At 20.8% G+C, this 14088-nt stretch overlaps 2 protein-coding genes across 4 annotated transcripts; both read right to left on the reverse strand.

Annotated features, from left to right (window-relative positions):
* Window positions 1–1838: 1838 nt before the first annotated feature.
* On the reverse strand, window positions 1839–6869 carry LOC122499059 (glutathione S-transferase 1-1-like). 3 transcript variants are annotated; one of them, XM_043607126.1, is made up of 6 exons: window positions 6777–6869; window positions 6504–6661; window positions 6036–6094; window positions 3235–3376; window positions 2606–2773; window positions 1839–2324 (listed from the first exon to the last, which is right to left on the reverse strand). In XM_043607126.1, the coding sequence occupies exons 2-6, from the start codon at window positions 6642–6644 to the stop codon at window positions 1980–1982; spliced, it is 855 nt and encodes a 284-aa protein (XP_043463061.1). In that variant the 5' UTR covers window positions 6645–6661; window positions 6777–6869; the 3' UTR covers window positions 1839–1979. The 3 variants fall into 3 exon arrangements, with proteins under 3 accessions (XP_043463061.1, XP_043463060.1, XP_043463059.1); XM_043607125.1 differs by having other exon boundaries at window positions 6504–6696; window positions 6824–6841; XM_043607124.1 differs by lacking the exon at window positions 6777–6869 and having other exon boundaries at window positions 6504–6765.
* Window positions 6870–7636: 767 nt separating this feature from the next.
* LOC122499060 (glutathione S-transferase 1-like) lies at window positions 7637–13078 on the reverse strand. The gene is made up of 6 exons (XM_043607127.1): window positions 12977–13078; window positions 10163–10312; window positions 9575–9633; window positions 9048–9189; window positions 8779–8943; window positions 7637–8023 (listed from the first exon to the last, which is right to left on the reverse strand). The coding sequence occupies exons 2-6, from the start codon at window positions 10301–10303 to the stop codon at window positions 7883–7885; spliced, it is 648 nt and encodes a 215-aa protein (XP_043463062.1). The 5' UTR covers window positions 10304–10312; window positions 12977–13078; the 3' UTR covers window positions 7637–7882.
* Between the last annotated feature and the right edge of the window lie 1010 nt (window positions 13079–14088).

The following is a 14088-nucleotide window of genomic DNA, read 5'->3' on the forward strand; positions in this document are numbered from 1 at the left end:
GAGTTTTACTACAGTTGTTTGGAACTATTGGACGAAATAGTAAGAAACTTTGCTAATTTGGTGAACATTTGTCGGGATTAGTGACTTAGTGTAGAAAATAGTAAAAAATACAAAAAGTCCCCTTATTTCCGGTGGTTGCAATGTGAATATAGTAAATTCTAGTGTGATTTTATACAAAAATTAGTAATCTCGGTCTCTCCGTGTATCCTTTAGGGTGTTGTTCAGCACATTTCATCAATAATTTAGGTAAATTTCAGTCTATAAAAGTTACTAGAATTAAAAATATTGGAATTTAAACGTCTTTTTATAACAATTATAATCTTCTGCTAGCGTTTGGCTGTGGCTGCTACTACTTAAAATTACAATAAAATTTTCTATCCTTTAGGATTTTGTTCAGCAACAATCGTAGCAACAATTTATGTGATTATCAACTCATAAAAAATTATTAGAATTAAAAAAATTAATTTAAACGTCCTTTTTCCCAAATCTTGAACTGCTGCTGACATTCGGCTGTGGCTATTACTAATTAAAAGTTACAATAAATTATTCTATCCTTCAGGATCTTGTTCAGCAATATTTCAATAACAATTTATGTAAATTTCGGTCCATAAAAATTTCTGGAATTAAAAAATTTGAATTTAAACGTCTTTTTCTCCAAATTTTGATCTTCTGCTAACGTTCGGCTGTGGCTACTACTACTACTTAAAACTAGTTTTTTCTTTACTTTATGCCATATTTTCCCTTTTTTAAAATAATTTTGGTCTTGTAATAATATTAATAATAATAATTGACAAATCAAGATCATGCAAATTTTTTTCTATGAGAGAATAAAAGTTTCGTTATAATTTTTAATTCATTAAGATTAAAAGTACTTTGCTAAATAATAAATGTTTTGGTACGATTAACTAATTGTTTTTAATTACTTTTATAAAATTAAATAATGCAAATAAATTGAGAACATTTAATTAATATGTTAATTTAAAATGTTTGACTTTTATAGAATCTTGAATTAAATTTTAACTCCCTGGTAATATTTTTGCAGGGCATAATCCTATAAAGAGTTAATTTGCATTTACGTACAGGGTGTTAATTCCTCTTAATGTTAACACATAGGGAATAAAATTTTAAACCCAAAATTTTTGCGACTTCTATTTTAGAATTCTGTTTGTAGTTAAAATAGCTTCATAACTTTTTCAACTTCTCGTCTCGTCGATACATTTTTATCTCCTTAAAAATAATATTTGTCTTGACAATACCAGCTTTTTCTGCCTCAAACGTCATTTATTATCTCATCAGAAGAACGTTATCGTTCTCAATTTTATAAATATTTAAAAAAAAATGCACTTAAAATTTATTGATAGTAGAAAAAAAGACGTTGTCTACTTGAACTATGTATGTTGTCTATTTGTACAATTTTACTTGTACAACTTGGATTTTTTTTCTATACGATATAATTAGAAAATAAGGCATAAGTGCGATTGAAATTTTTAATTTGAAAAGAAAATATGAAAGGGATAATATGCAGACAATAATGGGGATCCTACCTCTTCTTTTTCCTGTTTAAAGGTTATTAAGTACCTGCCGCCAAAGAAGGTCCTTAAATTTTTTCTTCATTTTTATAACCTTGTCCGAGTAAAGCAAGAAGTTTAAAGCAAGAAAAGTAACTTGTACTTTTTAATTGCAAACCGAAAGATTATTCTGGTAGCTTTTTCTTATTTTTTTATTTCGGAAATAGGATATTAAAAAAATGTTTTTCGACATATTAACTGGAAATTTATTTTTTTTATTGTTCAATTTAGATATGTTGACAAATAGTTATTTTGTGTCAATTTTTTTTGTACTGTAGTTATTTACAACTATTTTTGTATAATTATTTACTACTATTGTATAATTAATTACTACTATTATTGTATAATTGTTTAATACTGTTATTTATTATTTATTGATTCTTATTTTATTATTAACTTTTATTTGTTAAACTATTCAGCTGGAGGCTCACTTTCATCTTCATTCTCATTTTCATCTTCATTGTCTACTTCATTTTCTTCTTCATTTGCTTCCTCATTTTCGTCTTCAATTTCAGCTTCATTTTCCGTCTCATTTTCAGCTTCATTATCAGCATCATTTTCGTCCTGATTTTCATTCTCATTTTCAGGTTCATTTTCCACCAACTCATTTTCAATGGCTTCAAGTTTTTCCTGAAATTGTTTTCCCAACATCTCGAGACCCTCACCATTCGCCTTTCTATAACCTGGGGCTGAAGTTTTCATTTTCTCTAACCACCTTGAAACATTTTCATATTTGCTGACGTCAAAACCAAACACCTAAATTGTTTAAAAAAAAGAGGAGAAAAAAAAATTATGAGTGTTGCAAGAATATTAAAAAGTTGAAAATTTATGACTGAATCATGTTGCACAATCATGTGATGGGTAACATTTACTCATAACATTGCAATTGAATTTCAATTATTTATTTTCATTTTTCACACTTGTCAATTTAGTGTCAAATCGTTTTATTAGTTCTGAGTGTGATTTTTTTGGAAGAGAAAAAAAATTTTAAATGAAAATGTTTAGAGGAATATTTTTTTCTATAACAATTAATATACCTCACTTGTTGTCACTGTCGCTGTTATTGACAAATCTGCAATTGTCAAATTTTTCCCAGCTACGTAATCTTGGCCTTCTAGATATTTATCTAACATTTCATAAACTTCCTCAACTCTTGGATATTTTGTTGAATCGAATTCTTTTCGTCCATAGAATGCGACAGGATACTAAAGAGAAAAGTTTTTTTTTTATAAATATAATTTTATTTTACACTGAAAAAAATATATTTGATTCAAATAACCGATAACTAGTCTATTTTCAAATTAATATTTACTTCAATCAAATAATTTTCACTTTTATGTAAATTGAGTAAATTGTAGTTAAAACAATTAATTTTTAATTTAAGTCAAATAAATTATATTTCAATCAATAATTTCAGTATTTGATGCAAATGCATTTTATTTTTTTTATTTTAATATAGAAATTATTTCATACAAATAAATTATTTGACAATAGACACGTAAATAATAAAATTAATAATTCGAATTGACTAATTACTAATTACTAATCACTAGATGCTAATTACTAATAACTAATATTTTTTTAATATAAAAAATATACACATGAATTTTTATTTAAATTAGAATATAATAAAAAAATAAAATAGAAATTTTCAAACTTTTCTTACATAATAAGCAGCGATTGCTTTATAAAGTGTTCCAATATCGAAATATAAACGATGATCGACCAATGCTCGACTGCCCGGATTTTTTGGATATAATCTTTCATTTTGATCGTACTGATCAGCCAGATAAGCTAAAATTGCTCGGCTATAATTATTTACATAATTTTTATTAATATTTTAAATTCGAAATTTTTTTATTTTATGTTTCGACTTATTCTTTATTTATTTGAACTTTTTTTTTATGGATATAGAAAATTGCACATCAACCGAAAGATTATAATATAAAATAAACTCGCATAGGCCGGATCTGACAGATGCCAGTGAGATAAGTAGAAAATTTAGTTGATTACCGGATCTTCACTGTATTAAGTGAACTCATCATCGTCCCTTATTAATTCGATTAAGGGCTTTCAAACCATAAAACATTTATGTTGTCTAAGTAAATAATAATTATAGACATACTCTTCTCGATTTGTTTATGAAAACATTTATTTTTCGTTATTATTAAGTGCAAGAAATATATTCTATTTATTTTTTATTCACTTTTTTAATATAGAAAATTCATTTTTTATTCAATATTTTTTATTAATTTTTTTTAATATTAAATTGTTTTAAATTTTTTATTTCGTAATTATATATTATTGAAATAATTATTTAATTTCATTTTTTATTTGTTTATTTATTCAATATAGTTCAATATTAATTCAAAATAGTCTTTTGCCCATATTCGTACAAAATTCTTTAAAGATACAACAATTATATTTTTATTTTATTTATTATTTTTTTTATACTAAATAAAAATTATAAAAAATACCAAAATTTTAATTCAATAGTTTATTTTGTTTATTCACTATAATCAAAATAATAATAATATCTGCCGGAACAGATTTTGTAAATAAATAAATAAATATCGTTTAGCATTTGTCTCATTTATGTTTATAATTTTTTTTTTTTATTTTTGAAGTTAACGTTTTTTTTATACCTAATTAATGATAAAAATTCAGGGTGTCTACTAACCGGGAAATAGCCGGGAATTTAATTTGACCGGGAAAAACCGGGAATAAGCCAGCAATTTTTTTACTAAATTAAAAAAGTTTTATTATTTTAATTTGTATTTAAAAAATCGCTTTTTATTTCAATTTTTATAGATATTTATACTGTTCTCTAAATTTGAATTGGTTAAAAATAATTAATTTGATAGTAAAAAATCAGCCACTGATTCAAATATAGTATGTAAATCAATTGAAAAAAACAATGGAATTAATAGAAATTTTTGTATTCATGTATTCATGTTTCTTAGTGTGAAGATTAATAATTAAAATTTTTATTAGTTAAAAAAAGAATTAAAATTAATTAAAAAGATCCATACTTAAATTTTTTTTAATAAAATTGAATTTTCGCAAAGTTTTTTTAAAAATTCTGAAAAATTAGATTTTTGAAATTATTCAATTCTATTGTTTTAAGATAATTGAATTTTTATAAACAAACAATTGAAAATTTTTGAAATAATTGAAATTTCTTTACATTCTATTAAAAATAATTAAATTATTTTAAAGAATTTTATTTAAATTTTTCGAAAATAATCAAGGGAAGTTAGTCACCGTAATTATAATTTTTTTTTTAAATTTCTTCGCAATATATTCAATAATTATTGTCATAAATAGTAAAACTCAGTGCAGAGTTTCCATTATTTTTAATAAGTACAATTTTAATCAAATTCCTCAAAAAATGTAATTATTTTTAAAAATTGTATTAAAATTCGTCGAAAGAATTCAATTATTTCTAGAAACTGTAAAAAAAATCTTCTTAAGAATCCAATTATTTCCATAAATAGCAAAATTCTTTAGATTTACTAAATTCTTTTGAATATTATTTAAAAAAAAAATTGTTCACAAGAATTCAATTATTTTCATAAATTTTCATAAAATTCTAAAAAACAATTCGATTATTTTCAAAAGTAATAAAATTCTTCGCAAAAATTCAATTATGTTTAAAGTTTTTTTTAAATTCTCCTCAAAATTTCAATTATTTTTATAAATAATTAAATTGTTCTCCACAAATTCAATTATTTTCAAAAATTTTAATAAAATTCTACGCAAACTAATAACATTCTTTTGAAGGATTCAATTACTTTTATAAATAGTAAAATTCTTTGAAAAAGAATTTTCCAAATTTGTATTAATTAAAATTAATAAAAAAAACATTATTTTCGAAAAATTTAAAGAAACTCGTCCAAAGAATTTAATTATTCATAAAAACTCTAATAATAATTTTTGAAGCCATTTTGTAGATTTATTTATGTTCAGAATCAAATAAATTTATATTGATGAGAAAGAAAACCGGGAAAAATTAGAACAAAGCTGGGCGAAACCGGGAATTTTGTTGAACGACAATAGTAGACACCTTGAAAAATAATTTAAACAAAATTATTATTAGTTATTATTTTTAATTTATTATTATTATTATTTATTTAAATATTTATGTAACAAGAAGAAAGAAGATTACTTGAAATTTTGCCTTTTCTATTTTTATAAAAGGAAATTTTTCCTTATTTTCAAATTGTTTTCATAAAAATATTAAAATAATTTCTTGTCATAATGAATACAGTTTAGAAATAGTTTGTTTATGCAAAAAGAGAATAATATTGAATAATATTAAATAATATTAATAATGAACAGAGTTGCCATCTAGGTTTTGCTTTAACACGTGAAAGGAAAGTTCAACTGCTGATAAAATAGAATTTTTTCTCTTCAATCAATTTTGTTTATTAAAAATTTATCGTTTTCATGCGAAACCGGTTTTACCTTTCACCGAGTTTATAATCGCCATCCACCAAAGTTGGAATCAATTTTTGAGGATTCATCTGAATTTAAAAATAAATAATAAATTTTTGAAAAATGAGTGTAAATTAAATATTAAAATTATAAATTAAAATTTTTTAAATTATTAATTATTCTTTTAATATTAATTATTTATTTACTAATAAAGAAAAATTTTCAATTATTTATTAGTAATAAAAAATTGAGAAAAAAATTTGCGACTAATTTTTCCATTTTAATAAAATAGTTCAAATTCTTCTCTGGAAAAATTAGTGAAAATTCAGTCGACGAATTTTTTACTGTAATTTAGATTTGAACATAAACAAATAAAAAAAATTAGACTAACATAATAGGTAAACAATGTAATTGAATTATTGTAAATTATAAATAATCTACGATAATAATTTATTTAAAATATAATCTATAATTAATTATAAATTATAAATAATTTACCTCTTCGTATTCAGGTGTTTGATGTTCACCATTTTCTAAGTCGACTGTAATGAAATTCACTTCAATACCAATAGCCTCAGCTGTTAATAAAATTGCTCGACATGATGAGCATGTATACAATCCATACAAGTCAACTGACATTTTTTACTTTCTTCTTTCTTTTTGTTACGTAACAAAAAAAAAAAATAATTCACTGAATTAAGGAATTTAGAAAAAAAATAATTTCCCTGTAATTAATAATTTTTTTTACCATTAATTAGAAAGAAATTTTACCGATTTTTTTTTCAAATAATTGTAATATATTTTTTAACAAAATTTACATATTTGAAAAAATAATCATTTTTAGGGAAAAGTGTCGCGTGTTTGATATCAATCCATAAACTGAGCATAGATTTTCTTTTAAGCTCGTAACTTCTTGTTATATGTCGCTGTCTATAGAGTAAAATTACAATATACGTCATTTTTGCATTAATAATCAAAAGAGAAGGAAATTATTTGAGCGGATCTATAATATAGTTTATCAAAATTTTCAAATTAAAATTTTTAAAATTTTTTATTATTTATTACAATTATTAATATTTTTTTATTATTATGGTTTTTTATTATGTTAGTTCTTTTTTACTATTCGAAAGTTTCGAATTTTAAATAAATGATTATTGTATTGTACTTTTATATTATTATTATTATTATTATTATTATTATTATTATTATTATTATTATTATTATTATTATTATTATTATTATTATTATTATTATTATTATTATATTATTATTGTATTTTACTTTCAATAAAATTTGAATTTTATTAAAAAATTTGACGTGCTACGAAAAATAGTATAAAAGAAGCAAATTTAGCTACTATTTTAAAAAAAATTACTAAAGACATTTATTTCTTTAAAAAAAAGTCACTAATGGTAGGAATCAACTTTTTTCTAATTATAATTATTATAAATTTGAAATTTATATTATAATCATTATAAATAAATTATAATTATTATAATTAATTAGAATTTCAGAATTTATTTTGAAAATATTTAAACAGAAAAACAAATTTCCTTTTCTTCAACATTTAAAAAAGTTTGAGGGAAAATGATTTTTTTGCTTATTTAGAAAATAAAAGTACCGAATGAAAATTATTTGAAACAAATTTTATTTGTCTTTTTAAATCACAATTCAACAACAGTCTTTATATATAATATAATTTAATGTACAGATGGATAAACTAATTGTAATGGACAGTAAAAAAGAAAATATTCAAACTTATAGTATTGAATACATTAATTTTTGTATAATAAATGTTTTTGTGCAAATTATTATTTTCTTTTATGAAATACTGGTAAAATAGATTTTATGAGTCAAGAAATAATGGGCGAATGAATTTATTTCTTCATAGCATCGACAAGAACTTTGAAAGCTTTTGCACCTTCTCCATTTGTTCCCTCGTAATCGGTAGCTTCTTTCTTTATTTTTGAGTACCATTTCGAGACATTTTTGAAACTGCTAAGGTCGTAGTCCATAACCTGTTGAAATTAATGCAATAATTATTATTAGTCGCATTATTATAAATTTTAATTGGAGCATTCGTTATTTAAAATTATAATAATTAATATAATCATTTAATTTGAATATTTATTACCAATTAATTAATAATTTAGATGTAGAAATAACTTAGGGAATGTAATTGATAAATTATTAATTCATTTTTCATTATGATAATCATTATTTAATTTGTATATTCGTTACGAATTAATTAATTATGTAGATTATCATAATTATTTAATTTCTATGTTAATTACAAATTAATTAATTATATAGATAAAGAAATAGTTTTATGAGTGCTAGTTAAATAATTGGTTCATTAAGATAATCATTATTTATAATTTCTAAATAATAATTATTACAATTATTATCATAATAAATGTGTTTTGATGGTATAATTATAATAATAATTGTAATATAATAATTATAAATATTATTTTTTAAATAATTCATTACTAATTAATTAATTATGTAGATATGGAAATAATTTTGTGAATAATTGATAAATTACTGGTTCATTGACAGCAGGATTTTCTAATTAAATTAAATTAGTAAATTAGTAAATAAATAACTAAAATTAGTAAATTATAGTTAAATTTTTATTAATTTTTGTTTCAGAAAATTTTTTTCATTAATCTATTCGGTATATGAAACTAATTTCCCATGGCTGATTAATTGTAATAATAAATTTATTAATAAATAATTATAATTATAAATTATTAATCTTGTCAATTACCTCAAAGTTTGAAACTGTAGCAACAAGGGCAAGATCGGCAATTGTCAAATTTTTTCCAGCTACATAATTTTCACCTTCGAGGAATTTGTCCAAAAATCCTAAAGCTGTTGCGATTTTCTTGTAATTTTCCTCATCTTTGGGAGCATTGGCGAAAATAATTGGATACTAAAAGAAACAAATTATATTATTCATTCAAAATATATTTCATCATTATTAGTGAAATTTTTGTTTTTCAAACTTGAGAAAATTTTTTTCTACAAATAACTTACGTAATATGCTGAAAATGCTTGATAAAGTGTTCCCAAATCGAAGTATAATCTTTGATTAACGACAGCACGTTTCTTGGCGTCTTTGGGATAAAGTGAATCATTTTTTCCATATTGATCAGCCAAATATGTGATAATGGCGCGACTAAAAATTTATAGAAAGAAAAAAAATATCTTATAATTTTTCTTTTATTTTCCTCTTTCTGGTTATTTAAATACTTATTAAATTTTAATTGTTAATTTCAATTGTTCGCAAAAATAGTTGCATTCTAAATTTTTAAAGTTTTTTTTTTATAATTTTATATGACTTTTTTGGGGTTAATGTTTAATTACTAATTAAATTTTGATTGTTCCATACAATAATCGATGTATTGAAATTTATTTTTAAATAATGTAATTAAATCATATTATTTTAAAACAGTTAAATTTTTTATTCGGAATTTTTTTTTTTTATTCGAAAATTAAAATGTAGACAAATATGAGAGGAATTATGTTTTTATGGAGAAAAAAATGTAATTATTGTTTCTTACCTTTCCCACAAGTAGAAACCGTTATCATCCATTGTTGGAATAGTGTGTTGAGGGTTCATCTGTTACATTAAGAAAATTATCATTATTAAGCTATTGTGACAATTACGATTTCTATGAAAATTGCGAGAATTGTGTCAATGACGCAGAAAAAGTAAGATTTTCTAAGTGAAAATAATGATAATAATAATAATAATAAAAAATTATACATATACAAAAATAATAATAAAAATAAAAATTATATACAAAAATAATAAAAGAACAATAATAACAATAAGAATAATAATTTCTTAATTTTACTTAGAAGATTGATAACTTTTTTAAATACTATTAATATGAATAATAAAATAAAATAATAATAATAATCATAATTATTAATACCTAATAATAATTAATAATAATTTTTATTTATTAAATATTATTAAATTATTTAATTTCTAATTATTAATTAGTAAATTATATTTATAATTATATCTTATTTAATTTTGTTATTATTAATCTTTATTTTTATTATTTTTAACTCTATTATTTTCCATAGTAGGTAGAAAATTGCAATGAAAGTTGAAAGCTTTTTTTTTAATTTTTTTTTACCTTAAGATATTCAGGTTTTAAATGTTCCCCCTTCATTAAATCGCAAGCTTTTAAATTTAGCTTAACTCCTAGAGCTGCAGCAACCAATCGAACTGCACGGCATGGCGAACTGCCGGGTAATTGATATAAGTCAACTGCCATTTTGATATTCTGAAATTTAAAAAAATTAAAACAATTTAATTAATTAATTATTGCAGGAAAAATTTAATTATTATAAATATAAAAAAAAATTTCATTAATTATAATTTTTTAATTTGTAAAATGAGTATTTCGAGGAGAATATTTATATGAATTCAATGAAAATTTATCGAAAAACATTTCAAAATCAAATAAATTTTTTTCTATTTTTTTTTCTATTTCATTTATAAAACAATAAATTATCAAATTTTTTTTTTTTGCTTTATTGCAATCAATAATGTATTTATTTACCTATTTTTTTATTTATTCATTTATATTTTTTATTTACTTACTTTTTCTGTTAATGATTTTCTATTTACTTATTTTTTATTTTTTATCTATTATTTATTTAGTTTATTTTTTTTCATTTATTTGTATATTCTTTTTTCCAATTTGCATTGAAGGTTTTATGTTTTTGTGACTCTAACCTTGACTATTGTTCGTATTTGAAGAATAATCTATTTTATTGATTGAAACTTTTCCCATTTTTTACCATGTTCAAGGAAATAATTTGTTTTTTTACATTGTGCATTGTCGTCAAAAAAAAAAAAAAAACAAGAATATATTTGTGTAATCAAATGAATTTTCTTGTTACTTAGAAAATTATAAAGAATAAGATATTTTTTTTCCTTGATTTTTTTAATAACATTTCCGATTAGTGTTTTTCTTTAATTAGCAATCATTTTTTGTAATGAATTACATTTATAAATTTTTTAGTTTCAAAAATAAATTTAGGTACCTGTAATTTAATTGAATTTAAAGTGAAATTAAATTTAAAATTAAATTCGAGGTTAAATTGATTTCGAAATTTAACTGAATTTGAAATTAAATGAAATTCAAAATTAAGTGAAATTCGAAATTTAATTAAATTTATAGCAAAATTTAATTGAATTCGAAATTAAATTAAATTTAAAGCCAAATACAATTAAATTCAAAATTAATTTAAGTTCGAAATTAAATTAAATTTAAAGCAAAATTAAATGTAATTGTAAATTAAAAATTGCAAATAGAAATTATTGTAAAATATTTAAAATATTATTTAAAATAATTATATTTTACGCTAAATTGCAAATTTTGTTTTCTCAATGATATTATTTATCTTTGAGCATAAAATTACAGTTATTTTTAAAATATTTTATCAATGTTTGTAAATTATAAATAATTCTGTAGGCTGTGAATAATGATAAAATCTCGTTATCTTTTTTTATAAAAACTCGACTCTGTAATGTATAATTAATTATTACACAAGTACAACTAGTTTCTATTCAATTACATTTGAAGGCTGAATCGGCATAGTTTGCAGGAATACCAAGAATGCTAATACTTTTCAATGACCTATAACAATACTATATTTAGAAATATTGTAAAATCATAAGAATAACCAAGTAAATTTTTATTTAAATTTTATTTACAAATAATTAGAATAACACAAGTTGTCAACGTGGGAAATATTTTTAATTAGAAATTAGAATATTCTCTATTTAAAAACATGTTCAAAATTTTAATAGGCAAATAATTTTTTTCCCTTTTAATATTTATTTCATTTAGGAAATATTTATTTAATTTTTGAATTAGATTTTAATTTTAATAAATTTATTTATTTAATTATTTATCTAAATTATTTATTTTATTTTTGAATTAAATTTTAATTTCAATAATTTAAAATTAATAATTCTTCTTTTTAATACTTATTTCATTTAATATTTATTTAATTTTCGAATTTAATTTCAATTTTAATAATTTAAAATTAATAAATCCAAATAAATAAAGAAATATTGTATTTTTTATTCTTTTTATTTCGAGTATTTTGTTATTATAAAAGTTCAACGACAGTGCGCTTTCTTAAACAATCGATATCTTCAAAGTAGTTTCACCCTTTTCTGCATATAAATATAAACTCTGGTATAGAACTCGAAAATAATCGATAGTAAATTTTCGAAAAAAGCAAATGAATGAAGAAAGAAATTAAATAATTTTTTAATAAATTAAATTTCCTTGAAAACAATTTTTTTGTATTCAATTTATATTTTGTTTCGTACTATTTATTCCCTTAATTTCCAAACTAAAATTATGGACAAAAAAAAATTAAAATTTATTAAAATTTTTTTCCACCGTTTTTATAAATATTTTTTTTTTATCATTTTAATTGGTCTGTTTATATTCTTGTAGATATTTAATATTCTCCTTGTAATAATAATCTATATTTTTACTCGATTGATAAAAATACAGTAAAGCACTCAAGTTTTCTTTTCAAAATATTGTTTTTATTTATAACATTTGTAGTTGAATTGCTTATTTATAACTTGTTATACTTTAATTTATTTCTTATATACTTTATTTTAGAAGAAATAAATAAAAAATAATTCCAAAAAAATTAAAATGCTTGAATGTAATAATTTTTTAATAAACAAATTCTTTTTATGAATAAATGTAATTTAAATGTAATCAAATGTAATTGTATGTTTTTCACTGCTTCTGTTTCGGTAAAAAAAATTAAAATGAGTTACTCGTTTTATTATAAAATTATAATTATTTGTATTGTATTAATTTTTGTTTAGAAAAATGTTTTATTGAACTACTTAAATATTTCTTTAAACAATTTTTTTTTATTAAACTAGTGAAAATTATTTTACTAACCTTAGAAGGTATAACAGGTGTCACTCGAGGAAGTTGAGCGGTAGAAATTCAAAATGAAACTGAATGGGTTTGACTCAACTGCTTCTCTATAAAGGCCGGTTACGGTTTCGTAATCACTCAATGACGATTACTCATATAAGGGCGTTAAAGTATCATTAGCTAATCATTAGAAAATCCGTAACTTTTCAAATAATTTTATTTTATTTTTTTAAAATGTAAATGTAAATTTTTAATCTGTTTAAAAATTTCCACTTTAGGAACTAAAGAAAAATTTATTTTATTAATTCCAGGATACCTACAATGACAAAGCAGAAAAAATGTAAAATAAAATTTTAAATTTAAGTTAAATAAAAAAATAAACAATTTTTGCTTATTTTTACATTTTCTGATAAAAGAAAATCCATTAATAAATAGTAACAATGTTAAATATATAAATGATGAAACTGATAGTAATTATACATGATATAAATTATACCATGAGAAATATTTCACATTTCAGTGTTTTTCTTTTTCTGTCAAGTCAACATGACGAAGCATTTTTTCGTCTCCAAATAATATAAGGAAACATTTTTTTTTAATAACACTGTTATAAATTATTTTTTTCAAGAAAGAGACAATTTTTTCCTTACAGTTGCGTTAAAAAGTTTATTTCTTATTTAATTTTTCACAAAATTGAAGAATTTGCAAAATTTCCAAAAAGTATATTTTCAATAAATAAATAAACCTAAAAATATAATTAATTATTAATTTAATATCTTGAGAATGATATTTAAAATATTAGAGAAATTGTATAATTTTTTTAACCCAACTATCATTCTCAAAACTTTATCTCAATCTTGATGGACAATCGATCATTATTTTTAAATGTAGAAATATCGATTATTTTAAAAACTTTGTATTTTAACAAAAAAGTAAAATTTATTTCAATTCAGTTCGTAAACCAACTGCGTTGACTTGAATTCTTATAAAATAACTGTTTTGAATAAAATTGTAAAAAAAATTAAGAAATAAATAAATAGAAAAAAATTAAGAAATCAACTTTTTAGTGTAACTAAAAGTTTCTAAAAAATGATCTGATTATATATAGAGAATGTTCTAATTTATTTTCACAG

This window comes from Leptopilina heterotoma, unplaced genomic scaffold, assembly GCF_015476425.1.
Source record: "Leptopilina heterotoma isolate Lh14 unplaced genomic scaffold, ASM1547642v1 Lhet_164, whole genome shotgun sequence".
NCBI classification, from domain to species: domain Eukaryota; kingdom Metazoa; phylum Arthropoda; class Insecta; order Hymenoptera; family Figitidae; genus Leptopilina; species Leptopilina heterotoma.

Bases quoted from the DNA above. Each gene is read 5' to 3' on its own strand.
- LOC122499059 (XM_043607126.1), bottom strand. From the start codon at position 6,644: ATGTCAGTTGACTTGTATGGATTGTATACATGCTCATCATGTCGAGCA. The intron at 3,377-6,035 runs GTAAAACCGGTT...AAATAATTATAG, and splicing joins GATTATAAACTCGGTGAAAG to CCGAGCAATTTTAGCTTATC. The intron at 2,774-3,234 runs GTAAGAAAAGTT...TTTTCTCTTTAG, and splicing joins AAGCAATCGCTGCTTATTAT to TATCCTGTCGCATTCTATGG.
- LOC122499060 (XM_043607127.1), bottom strand. From the start codon at position 10,303: ATGGCAGTTGACTTATATCAATTACCCGGCAGTTCGCCATGCCGTGCA. The intron at 9,634-10,162 runs GTAAAAAAAAAT...TTAATGTAACAG, and splicing joins TAAAACCTGAATATCTTAAG to ATGAACCCTCAACACACTAT. The intron at 8,944-9,047 runs GTAAGTTATTTG...TGTTTCTTTTAG, and splicing joins AAGCATTTTCAGCATATTAC to TATCCAATTATTTTCGCCAA.